At 30.6% G+C, this 21,304-nt stretch overlaps 1 protein-coding gene across 1 annotated transcript in view; it reads right to left on the bottom strand.

Moving 5' to 3' along the window:
- LOC129968222 (phospholipase D1-like) overlaps positions 1–21,304 on the bottom strand; it is a 69,742-nt gene that overhangs the window by 11,444 nt on the left and 36,994 nt on the right. The window contains exons 11-20 of the mRNA XM_056082075.1: positions 20,117–20,253; positions 18,767–18,902; positions 14,969–15,049; positions 12,833–12,906; positions 10,413–10,567; positions 8,293–8,411; positions 7,011–7,136; positions 6,389–6,499; positions 5,135–5,226; positions 4,009–4,172 (exon numbers count right to left, since the gene is read on the bottom strand). Of these exons, the coding sequence (XP_055938050.1) occupies positions 4,009–4,172; positions 5,135–5,226; positions 6,389–6,499; positions 7,011–7,136; positions 8,293–8,411; positions 10,413–10,567; positions 12,833–12,906; positions 14,969–15,049; positions 18,767–18,902; positions 20,117–20,253 (1,195 nt within the window). The remainder of the gene's footprint in view (positions 1–4,008; positions 4,173–5,134; positions 5,227–6,388; positions 6,500–7,010; positions 7,137–8,292; positions 8,412–10,412; positions 10,568–12,832; positions 12,907–14,968; positions 15,050–18,766; positions 18,903–20,116; positions 20,254–21,304) is intronic.

Raw genomic sequence — 21,304 nt, 5'->3', positions numbered from 1 at the left:
CCCCAACTGGCGTAGAAAAAAAATCACGTATTTGCGTTACGTAACTGGCGTTGAAAATTCACGCATGCGCTTTGTGTTCTGACTTGCGCATTGTGTTGACGAATTATTATCAACCGATGCGGACTGGATTTAAATTTTTTTTAGGTTCGTTGCATGTTTTTGTAATTAAAATGTATTTATGTTAGTTATATATTTTTTGTATATGCTTATAGTTTTAAGTGCATCGTTTTTTAAGTAGTTTTTTTAAAACCTGTTTTAAACCGTCTATTTTAAACGATTCGTTTCATTTTCTTAGTGTTTGATGCATTTAAAAGTAAACATTGTTAATGAATCGATCTGCTCATGATGAATCTAAGAAAATTTTGTTGACAAATTCTTGAGATAATACGTAAATTGAAAAGGATATTCTTTAGTGCCCATAAAGTTTAAACGTTGAGTGACTCTATTTTCATTAATCAGATTATAAAAAAATTCTTTGTTTCAGTAAAAAATATTATTATATTAATTGCAGATTAATTCTTTCCACTTTAATTTAAAACATAAATTCTACGGGTGTTAACAGAAAATTAGAGAGATACATATTACGTTATGACTGAAGGCCTTTATAATATTATGAGTGAATTATACGACTATCAAAATTTGAAGTTTTAAAATATTTTGATGAAGAAGCTATTAAAGTAGGAATTGCATAAAATATTTAAATATAAAAATTTTAACGAGCATTAAGATTGGCGAACCGGTTGGTCGACAAATTCTTGAGCTATTACATAAATTAAGAAAGATATTTTTTAGTTCCCATAAGGTTTAAATGCTCAGTGACTCTGTTTTCGTTAATCATGTTATTAAAAAAATTAACATTTATTGACGAACACGAACACACTGATATTCACCGTTACGCTGATTAGATATTATAAAATCTGAATAGATAAACATAAACGTGTAAACAGCTGTGCGCCGGTTTCTATGGCAACACAGCTGGAAAAGGAAAAGAAGTTTCCGAAGAAAATTCACGCATGCGCATTGTTCTGATTGTTGTCATGACAACAACTTTCAACAGACGATTTAAATTATTTTTAGGTGAGTTACATGCTTTTGTAAGTAAATTGTATTTATGTTAGTTATATATTTTTTGTATATGCTTATAGTTTTAAGTACATCTTTTTTAAGTAGTTTTTTTTAAACCTGTTTTCAATGATTTAAATTATTTTTAGGTTAGTTGCATGCTTTTGTAATTAAATTGTATTTATGTTAGTTATATATTTTTTTGTATATGCTTATAGTTTTAATTACATCGTTTTTTAAGTAGTTTTTTTAAACCTGTTTTAGACCGATTATTTTAAACGATTCATTTTATTTTCTTAGTGTTTGATGCATTTAAAAGTAAACATTGTTCATTAATCGATCTGTTCATGATGAATCTGCGAAAATTTTGTTGACAAATTCTTGAGATATTAGATAAATTAAGAAAGATATTCTTTAGTGCCCATAAAGTTTAAACGCTCAGTGACTCTATTATCAGTAATCATATTATTAAAAAAATGCTTTATTTCAGTAAAAAATATTATTATATTAATTGCAGATAAATGATTTACACTTTAATTTAAAGCATAAATTCTACGAGGGGTAACAGAAAATGGGAGAGATACATATCACGTTATGACTGAAGGCCTTTATAATATTATGAGTGAATTATATGACTATCAAAATTTGAAGTTTTAAAATATTTTGCTGAAGAATCTATTAAAGTTGGAATTGCATAAAATATTTAATTATTAAAATTTTAACGAACATTAAGATTGGCGAACCGGCTGGTCGCCAAAGGCGGCTAGTACTTATAATAAAGTTAAATGTGTGTGTTTGTGTGTGTTGGCGCTCTACAGGCCAGACCGTTCGACCAACAGCTACGAAATTTGGCACGTGTACACCTTGGAGGCCGGGAATGTGCACCTCGGGGTTATTTTTTCGAATTTTTAATTAAAATTTTATTTATTTAAAAATTAAGCGAAATTTAACGTGTTTCTGCTATAACTTCCGAAAATATTACCGCACAAAAACGATTTTTACATCAAGTTAAAGATCAAACATTTATCTTTTAAATGATACCAATGTTTTAACCTTAAAATTAAATTTCTATTTTTAATTAATTTTTAAATAAATAATTTAACTATATTTTTCAACAATTTTTTTCGTACAAAATAAAAATAAAATTTAAGCTGCACGAGCACGTTTCGCATTCATGGGGAAAAAATTAGCTTTTTTCAAAGTGTTGCCATCACATCTCCATCTCCATAAAGCTCCATTTAAAAATAAAATTAATCTTTTTGGAAATGAAATCTGCAAAAATATGATTTTCATCACGTGTCTGTAGGAAATGAAACAAATATGAAATATTATTTCTTTCTAAAAAATAAATTCAAGAAAAATTATTTTATGATCTTTTACACTATCTGTATTATTAATCCAATAAATCAGTTTTATTTTAAGGCAAGTTTTGTTTAATAGGAACAAGATATCCATTCAAATCAGGGCCACACTGCTAATTTGTAAACCTTTAGTAATAGACACAGTTCTGCTAAAATGGTCTAAATGGAAAATGATTATATTTTATGTAACTTGATCCAATAAATACTCTAATATATAAGGAATTTTTGATTTTACATAAAGCTTCTGCTGTGGAAATCACGTTTAACAAAATGTTCTTGAAACACTAATATTTTAAATAAAGAATTAATTTCCAATCAGCAAAATCAATCACTTAAACTGACTGATTTATAAAAATTTTAATATCACTATTCAAAAAAAAAAAAAAAAAAAGATAATTTTAGATTTTTTTTATCGATCGTTTTAAAGAAAATACGCCAATTAGCGCGCAGGTTTCTCGAGATTAATTGGCCTAAGATTATGAAAATGTTGAGTTTTTCTAAATTTTTAAAATTCAAAACTTCATAAATCAGTCTTAGTTAATCGTGGAAAATAGAAACATTCATTCATTTATTTAAAATTTGGTGTGTCCAGAATATTTCTCAGAATATGATACCTTACTGCATTAAATTTAGGCTTCATAATTTTTGAAATATATTTATAGGCCGGAACAAAATATTATTATTGATTTCATTTCAATCCTTTTGAAAGCAAAACTAAAAACTGAATTTTATGCTGAATCTGAGAAATTTTTGTTGAATTATTCTTTGAGATATTACGCAAATTATGAAAAATATTTTGTAGTTCACATAAGACTTAAATACCAAACGATTCTGTTTGCAGTACTCATATTCATTAATAATAATAATAAATTAATAACAACAAAAATGATAAATAAAATAAAACGCTTGGTTTCATTAAAAAATATCTTTACATTAATTGCAATTTCAGCATTTCCACTTTAAATTAAAGTTGAAGTTTTACTGGAAATGACAACAAATTAGCAAAATATATATAGTAAATTGAACGAAACGATCTAAACAACAGTATAAGTTTGGTATGACTATCAAAATTTGAAGATTAAAAATGTTTTGTTTGAGAAGCTATTAAGAGACAAGTTACTTAAAATATTTAATTGAAAATTGTAGCGAGCGGTAATACTAGTGAACCGGCTGGTCGCCAAAGGCGGCTAGTATATAATATAACGAATTTACAAGAATGTGAAAGTATAGACCGTAAAGTATAGTTGTTGTATCCATCTTGCTAGGATAGCCAGATAGATCACCTGTGAATGGATTTTCTCAAAATTTGATAGAAATGCACAAATTCAGTGTAAAGGCTATATACTTAATTTCATCGATTTAGCGCAACGCATTTGTGAATTATTGCGTTCACAGAAAGGCATAGTTCTAGAAATATATTTTTCAAATTCAAGGAGGTCTGAAGCAGGGAGATTCTTTCTTCAACAGGTTCGAATTTATGATGATTATGCTATTTTCTCTTTGTGTATTTCGCATATGAAATTAACTAATATGCAAAAGTATTAGTTACGAATAAACAAAATTATAACAATAAATACAGACTCACTATGCCTGGAGAGCCTGTCATAGAGAGAAGTGGGCCCTCTGCAGATGGACTTGTAGATCCAGTACGAGACAGCCTGGATGCAGGTGCCAGTCCCAGTGCCCAACTCACCCTCGAAGGCAGGTAAGAGCGGCAGAACGACGTACACGTGAAACTGTACCTTGTTCCTCAAGAGAAGATTATTAATAATTAATAACAATAAAAATAATTTTATTATTATTAATAATAATAATAAAAATGAAATCTACGATCCAAATTTCAAGTTATCATGTGAGAACATTATTATTTTTTAAATCATTATTTGTCTTAATAAATTTAAGTCATTAACCAGTTTCAACCGGTTTGAAACAATCACGAGACTTCTCTATCGGTCTCTATCTCTCTAACGCATCTGCTTTCAAAGAAGCATAAATAATAATAACGCAATACTGGTAAAAGCAGGTAAAAAAATATATGCGATTAAAAGATGATGATGAAAATTTCCATTTACGCTTTATTCATTGCGTACGTAATTTTGAGCTTCAAAACCCCCTAACCAAAACAACATCATGTTCTTACATGATAATAAAATATCAAGCCCTTTAAAAGTTTAATAAATTATTTCAAACTATTATTAAGAAAATAAAAAGAGTTTAACAATAAATCTAACTGTACTTAGTTTATCTTTATTTCGTCACATCAATTATCTTATTCCTGTAATCCTCTCACACACATAGATTCCGAAAGATTTAATCCCAATTCCATATTTCTTAATTTTTAGATAATATAATACAGAGCATGAAATTGAATATTGCAATCAACGTATCTCACGTTGTGTTTTATTAAATAATTCTAGTGTAAACAGTTAAAGATATTTTCCTTTTATTTTAGTTATAGATATTTTCTTTATTTATAGTCAAAGGTATTTTCTTTTCAAAGATTTCTCAGACACTTTGTATAACTAGGTAATCAAGATGAGGTCCAGTTCCAACTAGCCTGCTAATCAATCCCTTAATCAACCGATTGAACAACATTGATGAATACATCAAACTGACGTTTCATACGCTCGAATTTGATATTTGACACTATTGATATAGAGCGTTGTATAATCAAAAACTGAACTAAAACCGTTATCATTATGTCATCATACCTGTGTGCTTTGATAATCCTGTTGTAAAGAGCATCAGCAATTCCATTGAATATGTTATGTTCTCCACTTGGCTGAGTTACAAAGAATTGATTCTAAAATAAGAGAAGGAATTTTTAAATGTTCTGTGATGATACACTAACATCATGTTTTCGTTTCTTAATGTTATCATCTTTACTTTGTATTATGTTAAAAAATAAAGGTACTACTCACCTTTTCAAGAGTAACAGTATTATGTTTTTTTGCTATGCACCAAGAATTTATAGCTTTTTTTTAAGACAGCTGTAATTAAAGTACTAGAGCAAAAGATAACAGCTTATTGCCACAACGATTCGAGCAGAAAAACAAGACTAGACAAACTAAAATTGTAATGTACGCGAAATACTTTATAATAAATTTATTACATTGAAATTTGACATAAAACTCAATTAATTTTTAAATTATCAAAAATCAATTCATTTAGGCATTTTGGAACATTAAAAACAAGAATGAAATACTAAATAGCAAGAAATAATTTTTAGCGGAACATTAGGAGGTAAAAACAAAATCTTAAAAGCGTGAAGTTCTGAAAAAAAGCTCAGTAAGTAAACTGGAATTCTATAATAGCATCAATAATACACTTTTAAGGATATTTTATTAATTTTCTTTCTTGCGATATTTATTCCCACTTAATTTTCACATAGAATTGCTTCACGTTTTTTAATTGTCTTTCGTTTTTTAATCTCCAGACTTTAGATTTAAAAAATTATTTTATATTTTTTGGTGAATAATTGAAGGATTGTTTTTTAAATATTTTTTATTAATATAAAAAAGCGTTCTATATCTTAGTCTTTAATCTATTTCATTATTTCTTGTCGTCAATGTTAGAAATTTTGACACATTTTCTTTCGAAGCACATTTTTTTTAAATACTATTTTTTTAATTTTACGATATTATTTTTGATTAATGTTCAGCGAACTGTAATTCGAAGTTCTCTTTCTCATAAAAAAACTGAGTAATGTATATCCAAACTCATTAATGAATCAATATCCAGTAATTGGGTAATTCATAATTGAAGCCATAATCCAGTAATTGGATTATGGCATTAGAAATGCACGCAGATACGTAGCAAAAGTTCAGATGTTCGATTAATAACTCCTGGGGACTTAGCCTAAACGTACCTCATTTTAATACCTTCAGATATTTGTTTCAGATATTTCAAATCCTAATAATCAGAAATAATTTAATTAAAATAATTCATGAAATGATTTAGTTTACTTCTATGTAGATAAAATGCTTGGATCCTTGAATGATACCAATATAAGCCTCCTGAATCGAGCGCTCTGTTTCCGAAATACCTCCGGACCAATGAGATAAACTTCGCAGAACCTGTGTAAAAAAGTATTTTACGCTTTTTAATATATAATTAAAGGATAATTCAATAAAGAATAATTCAATGAATACAAAATTCATTCAATACAATACCGTTGCCAATTCTGAAGCAACAACACATATGATACAACATTATGTATCACTTAATATAATTTTATTGTTTAGTGATAGTTATTAAATAGGGCATGGAATAACTTCCATGCAATTACATAAACTCATTAAACTCCAACTGGAGATGAAATCATAAAGATTTACAAATGATTTCATACTCGAAAAACTAGCGCTTATAAAATATTAATTTAATAAATTGAAGCTTTTTAATTTTATTATCTTCTTTTCATTTAAAAATAATAATTTTATAAAATGTCACAAACTCATTTCTTTAAAATTTATTGTTTTAGATAGATCTGACGCTTGTAAATATAATGGAAATCTTTTTATAGAGAATTTAAATTAGAATTGGGAAAGATTGAAGGAAAACTGCTGATTTTAATGCAAGAGTGCATACCTGACATTCAGCTCTGAAAATGGTTCCAATCGTATCGTCCAAGATTGAAGGCACATTGTCTCCGAAGTTGGCATAGGCTTTTGGCATAAGGTAACGATAGGACGAATCGCGAGGACACACTTCAGCCTAAAAAATAAATTAAATGTATTCCGAAAGTTGATTTATTTTCATATTATTTACTTGATATAGTGATAATGCATTGTAAATTTCATTCTAAATTTTGTGAATAATTGCAAACTGAGGGAAAATGTCTTATATGTTTGACACATAAGAGAGAAGAAGGGGCAGGAAAGAGAAAACTAAAAATAAATAAAGATTCCTGGGAACCTTGGGATTAGGACACCCGTACCTACCTAAAAAAGGCGAGCTTCTGAGAGATTATTTATATTGGCATGCCTAATATATTTTTAATATATATCGATGTAATGATATTTTAATTCTTTCAATTTAATTAATTTCAAAGATTTTATCTTAATTTAGCCCATAGTAACTTCATTCTAAAATATTCTCTTATTTCGTGATCCAATTCCTCTTTCGGTTTAATTAATCCCTTCGTAAAAATAATGCGCCATCAGTAACTACGTATCAAATGAAAGTGATATCTTCGGTGCCCTTGAAAAGGTGTCAAAGATCAACATATGTATTCCAGTGGCCGAAAATCCTATGTTATATAAGGCGAGTGATCATTTGTTCGGCCCCCTTTTCGCTTCTTTCGTTACTTCTGCTTTTGTTCCGCACTGCGTCTGCCTGTAAATAAATTGCTTTCCCGAGATGGATATCAAAGAGAATTAAAAATACAACGTCTCATCTATGTCTTCAAACCTGCACTTTGCGTCAACAAAAATAATGTTACATATTATTTAGACGACAGGATTCGAAGTAGCATTACATGGATGTATTGGCATTTTTTCTGATTATTTTGCAATCAGAAACATAATAATAATAAGTATTCATGGCCTAGCCGAAAACATCGCTAACCGAAATTATTTCCCACAACTTTTTAGTTCTATTAACTGGAAATGTACTGTAATTAAATGAAGTCGTTGAATGTAAGTAAATGAAGTGGTCTAAAAAATAAATTTTGCAATTACATTTGTGTATATACAAACATATAACACCCTAAAAACAATTTTCCAAATGAATATGAAACGTGCATTTGTAGTTTGGATTTAAAACTAGGTCTTTGAATAAGTATTTTACTTTTAAATTACATTCGATCACTATGAAATATCTGAGTTTCATCGAAGTCCCTGAATTTCTTCTAGTTGAAAAGAAGCATTACCTTTGCATGATTCCATCGCAAAATGAAATGCCTAGCAATATCTCTCGCTATTTTTCCTTGTACGAATAATCCCACGTCGTGCCAAGGCATTCGAGGAGTGATGTTACGGTCAATATTATCTAAAGAAAACATTAGACACTTTATGAGAGCTGGACTATTAGTTTGGATTATCTTATTTCTTATGGTGATATGTGAGATCTTTTCATATGCTTTTAAAATCTTTTATATTCATAATGTAACTAGTAACATAATGTAGTTGTATTATTTCATTTTCACCTATCATCATCCCCTCAGATCTTTAAAAATGTAAAATGAAAACAGAAAAACTTTCTTTGCAATATTCCTTAAAAACTGACGCTCAACATGTAATTCTACGAATTCCTCGTACACAATTGACATTTTGCCTAAAAAAATTCAATAACTAATCATTTAGATTTGCAATTTTTGTATTAAACAGTTTCAAAAAAAGAAAAAAAACGATCAAAGGTTTTTCTATAACATTGGAAAAGCTTCCAACTGCTTCACCTTTCGAGAGGAAAGTGAAGATTTTATGTCATCTTGTCGTATTATACAGAAATACAGGGATTCCGATAAATTTTGGACAGATTACAAAGCTACATATAAAATATGTGCCGACAAAAATAGAAACAAAAATATCTTTAATTTCACTGAAATATCTAAAGTAAATAAATCTCAATGTAAGATCTTTGAATTGTGCAAGATATGTCCAAGTTTCACACTGCATATTTGCAAGCGCTTTTAGGACTTGTATACTGAATAGAATCGGTAACATACAGCTTTAAACTCTGATAATTGCTGCAAGGCATCTAGAACATACAATCCTTCCGTTTAACCATATAAAAAACCTAAGAAACTTAATTTTGAAAATCGCTTGATATAAATACCAAGCAAAATTTTCTCATTAAATCATCATCAACTCATACAAAGCGCTATTTATCAGATTCTAAGTTATAACAATACTATAAAATAGAACTTCATGAGCTATTTTAGTAATATATAGCAAAGACAAAGATGCATTATTCGTAATTATTTCTTTTATATTATTTTGTAATGTGCCGTAGAACTCTAGGACAGCGAAACATGCGACCAAATTATTTATAGATGTTTTCAGCTGATATATATGTCGTCACAGGAACCTCGATTTTCAGTCTCATTTTCTGCTCATATATCCAACCTTAAATCTTCTTCACCAGAAAGATCTATAGACATTCCATCTTGCAACGAGTAATGCAAGATTCTTCTAAAATTGTTATAATCATCTGGTACTGTTTTCTGTTATAAATAAACAGTCACATTCCATCTTTATATGATCAGCAAGGCCATGGATTACTGTTATTAATTACTATTATAATTACTAACATTCATATGTCTGAACCCTTAACTTAAAAAAATGAAACCGTTGGAGAGAAAGAACGGGTCTCTAGCATGGGATTGAAAAGTTACCGTATAAGTTTTGAAATGTTCAGCTCTCTTGGCTATTCAATAATGGCAATTGCTATGTCTCCAAGATATTATAAATCAGCCGCAATGGTTATTCGTTTTCAAGCAATGCATTTATTTTCCATTTCTTGAAAACAACAAATATACTGTTATAATCCTGTAATTTTGCTTCCCGGCACGAATAGTGTCATCGTGGGAAAAAACCGTTCTACGATCTGTCCTGTGCGTGCTGAGCAATGCATTGACGTGGCACCCGCTCAGCACGCACAGGACAGATCGTACAACGGTTTTTCCCACGATGACATTATTCGTGACAGGAATCAAAATTACAGGTTTGTAACAATACCAATCATTAATACATATAAAGAGAGTTAAAACCATTATGATCTACAGATTTGCCACAAAATTAAATTTGCACTAAACGAATAATGTAATTAGACAGAGGTATAATTTAATTTCGTAACATTCCTTCGCTAACGCATACATATTAATAAAACTGGAAATTCTGACAAAACATGATTTTTTTAATTCATACATATTTAAAATAATTCTACAAAAAAAATAAGTTTTTCTTTCTAATTTCCATTTTTCTTCTGTTTTAAACAAGAAAGAATCAGAATAATCCATATTTCTGTGTGGCAAATATTTCGCTAATTTACCTGAGTAGGGCTGGTGCAAATTGTATAGGTCTTTAAAAATGAAATTGGCGTAATCCTTTCCGTGCCACAGTTGAAATTTTCTGTCCATTCCCAAGACCAGCAGAGCCATTTCCTGTATTGTGCGGCGTCTGTCCGAAGGTTGTAAGGCTGAAACCCTGAAAATAACTTGCACGTTTCAACGTTATGCTGTGTAAATTCCATTCAAAAAAACAGAACTTTTCTTGATTGGATACTCTAGAAAATGCATTAAATAAAAAAGAGAATAGAGGAAATTTCAGTTTAAATGTGCACTATTTTAAAGAATTTTTTATTCATTAAATTTAAGCGAGAAGTATTAGACATGCATTTTAAAATACACTTTGGTAAATATTTTAAAGAGTAAATTTCGGTTTCAGTCTTCAGTATGTGATTCATTACTATGAATGATATAATTTTTTAATTCACTTCCAAATTCCGTTCATGCATATGGCATTGAAATTCTCTTAAATCAAACAATTAACTGAAAATTAAGTTCAGAATTATCATTGCGAACACATAAGTGTATTGCCATCAACACATAAGTATACAGTTTATAAAACTATCCAAAGAAGTCAGTAGAGTGAATTCCTTTGTTATAATGGGTTACAAACCGTCATCTTTATAAACATAAAGTATATGAAAAAAAAATTAAGGAATATTTTGTTTGTTTATCAAAAACCAAGAAATAAATTATATTTAATGAATGAACGTTGCTAAGCAAAAAGAAACCAACTGTAAAATGCATGCAATAGGCGGTAGCATTTTCTCATAATTCGTCAAAGAAAAAATCTAAAATTGCATTTTTATAAATTAAATATTGCGTTATAAATATTGTATATGCAATACTTTGCAGTGTATGTAAGTTGACACAGTTAAGAAATAGAAAATCCAAAGTTCATAAAAGGGTGGTTGATTCATAATTACAGGAAGGCTGCCCCTGTGGAGGTAAAGTTTTGTTTTCAGAATTAGGTAGTTCATGTCTCGAAGCCTATTCTCATTAAAAGATCTGTCATATATTGTCTGACAACGAGGGTCAAATATCATAATCCTGGGGAGGTGCGCAAATTTAAGAGTCGTCGGCCTAAATATTATCTTTTCACGTCTGTCTGCAGTTCACACCTTTTACATCTGACCCAAAATAACCTTCGTATTACTTGACACCGTTAATACATCTAAACTGTATAAAAGTGACCAAATATCCTTAAAAATTGGCTAAGAAAACCCTTGAAGCTTAAAAATTTAATTGAAAAAAAATAACGAAATGCTTATCTATATTTCCCATAAATAATAGTGTACTTATCTGAAATATAATCAGTATTCTGATTTTCCAGGTAATTCACTGATGGTTGAGTCACTTACAATTTTTAAAGAACCATCAAATTAAGTTTTTTCTTTCTTAACCTCTTCCGCTATAATGACATATCTGATAGGTGCATCGAATGATTGAATTTTTAATGTTTAAATATGAAATTAAGTGAAAGTCTCATGTCATTTATAACGGAAAAATCACTTGACAACCCCACATTATTTTATTATAATGAATAGAATAACAATAAATGTCCCGAATAGTATGTGTCGTCGAATAACGAGATTAAATAAACTCGTACGTGAAGAGGCCAGTGGGACATAATACTACGAACACCTTCCAGCATTGGACACTTGATACTTTGCAGCATCGAGGGCGTCATTTAGTTCAACGAGTATCCAGCAATGAATATTAGATTTGAAACATCATTTTCCCGTAGATGTTTGTCCTTTACACCCTAGCAAAAAAGAATTCGCGAATATTCGAAGTAAATGAACATTATATTGTATGAAAGTATGATATGTCACAAGAGTCATTCTGCCGCCATTAATCAGGTAAATAATCATTTTTAAGTCGCATGTTTTGAATTCAATCACAAGATAATGCCGCTAAAGTAGCAGTAGCAAAGACAATTCCTTCTATTATCGATTGACCCAATCAAACTATCAAACACTTTCTGAAGTCTAATTAGATCACATTTTTCTCAGGCCATTTAGCAAAAACACTCGTCTTTGCATCCGATGAATAACTTGTCCCGAATGTGGAATCCAACGCTTGAATCAAGTTTATGCACGTCATGAAGCATCGATTTATATTCTATCAGGCATTTAACTACCAGGCTTTTATCTTTCTTTATGCTCTTTAAAAAAAATATATGTAGACTTCCATTGCAAAATTAAAAGTATTTACATCATACTATCATGCAGCGTACATAACGATATAAATTTAATGATGAAATAATGCATCAAATCATTACTGATGCAAAACCTTGTATTTCATTCAACAATGGTGATATTATAAACATAAAAACATCGAAACTGAGGATAAAGAATTGTTCCTGTCTGATGTAGAGTTGCTGAAAGAAGCGAACTCTTACAGTTTTTCAGCTCCAGGATGAGATTCGTCCATTACCGCCTCCATTGAGAGTCTTTTCTTGATGTCTTTAAAAGTCTGAAGCGAAAGAAAATATTATTGAAAGAAAAAATTTATCAAGATATCTTTCAGTTTCTCAGAAATTTTTATTGCCATATTTTTAAGAGCAATAGTCTTGTGTTTATTAAATTCTAAATCGTATTTGAAATTTGGTACATCTCAGTGTCTAGTGGATAAAGTCAATTGGATAGTGTTCCGGAATAGGACTGCATCCCCCCCCCATTCCAACTGTAGTCAGCATGAAAAATGGAGCAAGCGCTTTTTTTTTTTTTTTTTTGCTTACTTTTTCAGAAATTTGTAATGTCTGATTAGAGATGCAACTATGATTGTAATACCGTGTGCATAAATAAATACGATTATTTATTTAACGATATTATTATTATTTATTACGATTATTTATTTTCGATTTATTTATTGCGAATTAGAAAAATAGATTCTAGATTAAAAGAACCGCTGAACCACAAATGGATTTAGAATGACAAAATTTGCAATTAGAATTAGTTATAGAAAGTTTTGGCGCCATACGCACCAGGTATATTCATGAAAATTTATTTCGAAGTTCAAATAACTTTTATTACAATAATTCTGACTTCATGCATAATGCAAAACAAAATCAATTATACTTACAAACATATTCGCAGTTGACATACTGCGGAGAATTGTTTGACTTGAGAGTTCTTGGAATGAACTTTGTAAAATTAGCCACCCCATTACCAATGAAATTAGAGCAGAATTATAAATGTTGAGAATTATCCGATGTTGACTGATTTGCATTTAGTGCATCGGACAACTAAAGGCAATCATAAACAGTAAGGATGGCCATTAACAGATTGCTCTCATTTGGATGACATTCAGACTCATCGGTTCATTTCGGTGCCTTATTTAGGAAGTGAAGTAGGTAATATATGTGCTCAAGTTACTATTACAAGAAGCCGAGAAACTTTAGACTTTAAGAAAACTTCTTTATTATTTTTCATTTCTAGCTCGATATTCTTAGAATCTTTTTATAAAATGGTTTTAACAAAATCTGAAAGAAAGAATAGAGTTGTTGTTTTTAATCAACCTTATATAGAGAGTCTTTTTTTTTAATCTTTTTTTTATCGAAATTCAGATTTGTTTTAATTGAATTTTGTACTCTATCCAACTAAAATCATAACTAAAAATATACCTAATATTTTTAATGGGTATTCAGTAGCACTATTCAAATTGACATCATTATACCCTCAACGTTCAATGCAAATAAATTAATGTTAAAATTGTATATAACAATTTCTTTCAGTTAGGGCCTACTTTTTAATATGTGCATGGTAACGCACATGTTAAAAAGTAGGTCCTATTTAAGAATGTGTCTGGTCGCCATGGTTGATTTTTAGGGAGGATATTATTAGCCAAATATGATAAACCTGGCAGATTTATACAAACTTTAAAAGGGTTGTTACAATTTCTTATAGTTATTCAAGATGGTGGATATCTAGCGTGTTTTCTGGACGAATGGTACGATTTTAAGGTGCTGGATACTAAACAGACTTGTCCTTAAATCTTTCTAAAAAATATTTGGAAATAAAGCGTGCTAATAAGCTGTTAGGGTGACTTCTTCTTAGTGCAGTGATGAAAATCGGCTGTGTATTTAGAAAACTAATTTCTTCCCATGAACAGAATAGGTCCAAATTTTGTAGAGAGCATCGAAATGAAATAAGTAACAATAAATAGATAATAATAATAATATATATATATAAAGTAGGTAAATATAAAATAAATAAAGTAGAAAATTACACCGTCCAAACGTTTGGTGTAAAGAACATATTTTAGTAAGTAATTGTTGTAATTTCTGAATTATCATTCTTACATAGAGGAGAATAGACATAATTTCAAAGATAGTTTACCAAAAAGATGTCTAAAACTTGGAAAACACAAAATCTCGAAGTCGAATTTTTTTTTTTTTTTTTTTTTTATAAAACACGATAGTTCTTTATGCACATTTCATATACGTGTAATTAAAAGTGTAAGTGTGGTTCAGAGAACCGATTAAATCGAATAAGTATTTCATTGAAAAAAATATTGTGGATACTGCTCAACTTACTCGTGTCGCTTGATATTTTCTTACAGCAGATCTGAAATATCCAGTTTCGGGACTTTCAGGTTGAGCTTGTTCGACTTTCGTCTATAAAAAAAAACATTTCTAACTACGCAAATGCTTTAATGTTCTCACAGACTTTATATTCACATAATTTTGAAATAAATTATCATTTCAAATTTGTTGTTGTTGTTGTTTTAAAATTTTTATTACATAATAAAATTTACTTTTATTTCTCGATTAATTCAATCATGAATTTTTCTTACATTTTAAAAAATCATTATCATTTAAAGCTTTACAAATGATTTCAATCAATCAAGTCACACAAGTCTTGCAGATAAAAGAATGACAGCAAATATTATATTCAGAAATAACTTCATGTTTGCCTCCTTTTTCTCAAAATTAAAAGTACGTTCAGAAATGCATTAATTCAAATAATTTTTTTCTTAATTTTTGCTAATATTTTAAATGTTACAATGTTCAGTAGATTGAGAATAAAAAAATTAGAAAATAAAATAAAGTTTCTGTGATTACTCGATTCATATTACCTTCTGTACATAAAAGGTAGATTTTCTGCATCTATTTTAGAGATAATATTTTTCCAATGTGTCCTTAACGTAAGATTTTTAAATTATTTTCCTTACATAAATAATAGTTCGGAAATTTCCTCATATAATTTAAATAATTTATTCCAATTCCAATATTACCCCCATTCATCCTAAAAAGGAATGATGTGGTTCAACCTGATCCTTGATAAGCTAAAAAAGCGTGTTTAATTTGTTTTTATGATTCAGTGACAGATCATCCATTTCGCTGGAGATTTGAAACATTACAATAACTATCAAACCTCGCTTAATGCAAATCAAAATTAAAAAATGTCCCTCACTTAATGAGCGATGTTTCTCACAGCAAGTGGCGAGGAGACACCGCGACTTCACATACTGGATTGGCCTTATTAATCGGTGTTGAGCGTTTGTTTGAAGAAAATCATTATATTTACATGAGAAAAGTTTTTCGTGATCAGAGAAATAAGAGAGATGCTGAAAGCATGGTAAATTATTGCATCGTACTGTTACGGATTTTACTTCCGTCACGGGGTTCTTTTTGATTTATTGGTCGATGCTGAAATAAACAGTTCTTTAATGACAGACGACGACTTTTATCAATACGATGACGACAAATATACAGGACAGCTTACAGCAGCACACTACAGCAAAGAGTAGCTTACAAGTAGTAATCGGTATCAATACCAACCACAGAACCCAAAGCGGCCAGACAGAATTCAACAGAAGGAGGGAATTCACATAGCTTCTCCCTACGGCCTCTCCAAACGTCTGCAAATCTCCACTGTCTCCTCGCTTTAGCTGCACAACTTGCTACTCCACACACGACACGATGCTGCTTCTGCAATGAACAACAGGACTCGGCACACAGCTCAATTCGGCAATGCTTGAGCTCTTTGTTTGACTGATTCAACTAATCACCATAGACTCTTTACTCTATTCTGATTCCCGATTCCGTTGATGCAGCTCCGATCATTGCAGCTTGAGAGTGAAGGCCTTTTATTGTTCCCGGGAGGCGGGACGAGAAGGTTCTGGGAATATCTCGGTTCTCATTGGCTGACTGGATAAAATTTTCAAAATTTCTATTTTGAAAAGTAATTCTATTGATAGGTAATTTCTATTTTGTCGCCAAAATCGCCAAAATCGTCACCAAGTCGCCAAATGGTCGCCAAGCTCTGAGATCACGTACGCTGCAACCGATCAGCACTCAACAGAGCCGGTCGTAAAACAGTTTTTTCCAGTTATTTAACTAACCGTGCAGGGAAGGAACTTTACAGGTTTGTAACAGTATGTTGATAAGTATCGTCCTGATAGGGCAGTAGACCTTGCGTGCAAAGGAGTGTCCACAAATTCATTTAAGGACACTGCTGTGTCTCGTCAAATTTTGAGGCATAGTCAAAGGCAAATATCTTTAGAAAATTTCCTTGTTAAAAACATACATAATATATAATAAATTGCATAATTATAAATTTGAGGGGGAGGATCGGGATAGAATGCATTGTTCTGTTTTACATAGATTTCTATGGAAAACATCGTTTCGTTAAATGAGAGTTTCGAATGATGAGTACGATTCTGGTACGAATTATACTCAATAAGCGAAGCTTCACTGTATTTTTCTATTTGCATAACAATTATTGACTTTTCTTAGTAAGACATTAATGATAAAATTATTTGTTCATTAAAGCCTAAAGTTGCAATTTGGTGCAAATATGTATCGCCAATCGGCAAGATTTCTTCTTTATTAAGCTCTTTGAGCTATTTCTTTCTGAAGCTCAAAATAACTCGAATTGGTATTTGGTTTCATTTAGTTCTTTCACAAGCAAAATAGTATGAAAAGTGCAGAAAGAGCGGTCATGTGTCTCTTTTGTGGCTGTAGAGCTTAAGAACTCATCTCTAATCATAGAAAAGGTCCCAAAATAGCCCTAGTGTTGCTTTAAAACTGTACGCTAATATGACTAAACCAAACCAAACTAATCATAGAAAAAAAATTGAGAATTTGTAATTTTCCTTTTTTTTATTTTGTTTTCGTCGTTCTTCCAAGTTATTATCTTTCGACCATGTCGCAGTAATATTTTCGCTAATATTAACATTCTTGTTTATAAGTGATTACTTAGTTAATTTTAATTTCTCTTGTCGTTAGCCAATAATTCAGATAAATATCATTATTTTACAGAGAGGAGAGTAAACAAATTTTTAGGTATATTCTTATACAAGAACTTCTTTAATAATATTTGTATATCATATATAGACAATTCTTATTTAATGTTAGGATATATTTAAATCTGGTAGGGAAATTAAAGTTTAATGGAAGCAAACAAAATGCTTTTAAATATCTTTTGCAGTAATGCACATTCCCAAAGCAGTGTTAATTCTTGATACAAAAAAAGTATATTCTCCATTTATTTATCTCCTAAAGCTGGCTGGTGAAAAAGATAAAACAGCAAGAAAAAGTGGAGCGGTTTTGTCTCACTGAATTCCATCTACTAGGCGTCCAAATTAGCAATGAAATAAAGTCAGCTAAGAGTTCCAGCCTCTGTTAGTTGAACTTTGGTGGTTAATCCGCACTAATTATTGGGCCGGAGTCCTACCGACAGTAGCGGAAAAAATATTGCTTAATTCAACGCCAAAGAAATGAAGAAAAGGTGAAGTGAGAGGATTGCACTTCCGAGAATATAAGACACATAACATTGTATTTAAAGAGAACGCCCTGTACCCTCTACTTAAAACCAGATTAAGAAATCAATGTATTCGTAGATACCATAATACTTCACAAATATCTGTTATTTTCCCCAAATAAAATAATTGGAAACAGGTCTCAATAATAATTTTATACTTCTAAGGATAATTTGAAGTTGGAATTAGCTTCTAAATAAACACCAACATGATTGTTTTGTTGTTATTTTTTATTTGCATCGGCTTTGTTCATAAATAATTTTAAAGATGAATTTGTTTTTCTATGATATTTTACGATGTGCTTTGGTCGGTCAGCATTTCCATTAAGGTTATCTACATAAACTTCGCCTAACTATTAATGTAGAGTTGGAATTTGGAAAATACAAGCATGAAACAGATCAAATGTAATTCTACACGCGATCTATAAATAAGGGGTTTGTCTGCATTAGAATGCGCGAGATCGTAAGATACTATAGTTCAGGAGTACAGCATCATAAACTGTGAATGATGGATCAATTGAATAATAAATTCATAACAGAAAATCGACAATAACAAATAAACGCGTTACCATCTCTGCCTCTGAGCTTAGTTCTGGTAAAGAGCTGGTGGAGCGAGCCTCCTGAAGAGGAGCAGAGTCCTTTCGAGGAATGGATGTATGGCGCAGCACTCGCAATTTTTTCTCTAATTCCCCGAAATCACTCAGCCTAGAAAAAATTTTTCACATGATTTTGAATTTGTTGAATCAGATTTATCAGTAGAAATTGATGCATATAAGCATATATAGAGGCTTATATTTCTTAAATACTCTGTAGTTTAACAATAAAAAATTCATTTTAGCTACTTAAAACTAAGAATAATTTTTAACAAATAATATTTTTGAATGTCAAAAAGGAGTCATTAATTTTCATGAATTTCCCGAAATACACGAAATTCGAATTGTAAATGATATTTATAAATGCGCATTTACACTATATTTACGTTGTTGTTGTTGTTTCTTATGGCACTTGCCATGGACAAGCCCGCTGTTACGAAGACAGCGATTTTAAGCTGGTGGGGGAGCGTCTCTTGCTTTTATAGTAGCGCCATCTAGGACCAAGAGAACGACTTAGCTACACGACTTTACGGGGCGGACTTCATTCACGCATTTCATTTACTCATTCACAGGTTGTAATTTAGACCTGAATCAGAGAACGATCATCCCTGATCCAGTACCCCAGTGGTATTACTCTAGAATGGAAGACTTTGCGACATGACAGATTTATACATACGCCAGCCACCACACACGTGGGGAGTCTTCGGCCGGTGGCGAGGAAGGAACGCGAATCCAACGCTCTACCAACCAGGCTATCCCGGCCTACGTTATATTTATAAATGTATAAAAGAGAGGAAGCCCATAAAATATTACCAAAGATGCTTGCCTACCTCCCACGTAATTAAATATGAGGCCATACCCTGTCGTGGGGCCATAAATATCCTTGTTCCAATGATGGACGATATTCCTCATTCCAATGATAGGCCGTATTCTGTTTACAAGTCACTCACTTTCATGTAATGAAGACTAACTAAGGGTGGTGTGGAGTTTTAGTGACCACCGGTAAGATTTATACAAACTCCCTCAGATAGCATTCAAACATTAACATTTTATAACTAAGTTTTTAAATTTTGTTATCTATTCCTTATTTCTCGACGCTTTTAGTTAACCATAAATGTTTATAATATAATGATTATAACAGTACTAGTCAGGACAAACTTTCATACAAGAAAAAGTTCTCGATAAATCATACTTTGTCTCTAATGTGAGAATCAAGTGATCTTCTCGATTTCTTTTTTGATTCATGTAATCGATGAGCAGTTATCGTTTATGGGTCTCGGAAGAAACCCATAAAGACCTTGAAAATGGATCAATGAGAAAAGTCACCTGTGTTGGTAATCATCCCACCGACCGTAACACAGATCGAGGCCTCCAACAAATGCATAGGTTTGGTCCACGCACACAAGTTTCTCGTGATGCGCCCAGAGAAGGACACCTTTCGAAACTTCGGGATGGCGGATGACCTTGAGGAAGATGATAAGTATCCAATTAGCATAAAATATTGCACGATATCTGAAAAAGTTATTCGATACATTGAATGCCGTACAATATCGTGAAGATATTATAACAGTAATGTTGGACATTTTGCGCAATTAGGGAATAAATATTTGTCCTATTAGGATATTAATTATGTTTGAACTATAACATATTAAAACGAAAAGAAAGCGATTTTGTATTGTTTCAAATATTGCGATATTGTATTGTTGTTGGAAACTTAGACTTGTTTCTTTTCATTTGTAGTCCGTTCTGATAAAATAAACATAGAAATCTGTATGTATGTCAGTCGGTATATTTCAGTTAGAATCCTGAATGGAACTTTCAGTTTTCTTGTGTACAAAATACACAACACGTATGTATTATAATCGCCAAAACTTTTATCCTTTCAAAAATATATTTTATAAATCTTCATGTTTAAGAATAATGTTCTCTTTAATAAGAAAAATATGTTTTTAATAATGTACAATTTCTCAAAAACGAAACGAATTCGAAGAATGACATTTAGCATGTCATTTTTCCCTCCTAATAAAGTGAAAATGCATTAGTTTTTATTGAAATTACTCTAAGAAAGCAATGTATTCTCACATATCAAACATTTTACTGTAAATGCCATTCAAGTACTCCAAGATTACAGGAACAAAAAAAAACTCCATATTTCTCATTTATCATATGTTTTATCTCATGAACTTGGCTAAATGTTCTAGACCATATGGATAAAAAACGCCACAAAACACTGCTTATTTTAAATATATATGAGAAATCATGGGAAAACACCAAACAGATTTTTTATATTTAATATTTTAAAAGAATCTATATATTTCAATATAAAATACAATTGTCCCTATTAAGAATATAAGAAAGATACATTGTTGAAATGTATCTTTCTTATACATTGACTCAAATGAATTAGGAAGGTGGAATTCTTCTACTTGATACAACAAGAACTATAAATATTCCAAAAACGTATTAATTATACATCGATAACAAAAACAGAATTGCTAATGAATAATTTGTTCC

The sequence above is a fragment of the Argiope bruennichi genome, chromosome 5, assembly GCF_947563725.1.
Source record: "Argiope bruennichi chromosome 5, qqArgBrue1.1, whole genome shotgun sequence".
Lineage (NCBI taxonomy): Eukaryota > Metazoa > Arthropoda > Arachnida > Araneae > Araneidae > Argiope > Argiope bruennichi.
The sequence above is the reverse complement of the archived record's forward strand: the minus strand, read 5'-3'. Positions and strand labels throughout refer to the sequence as shown.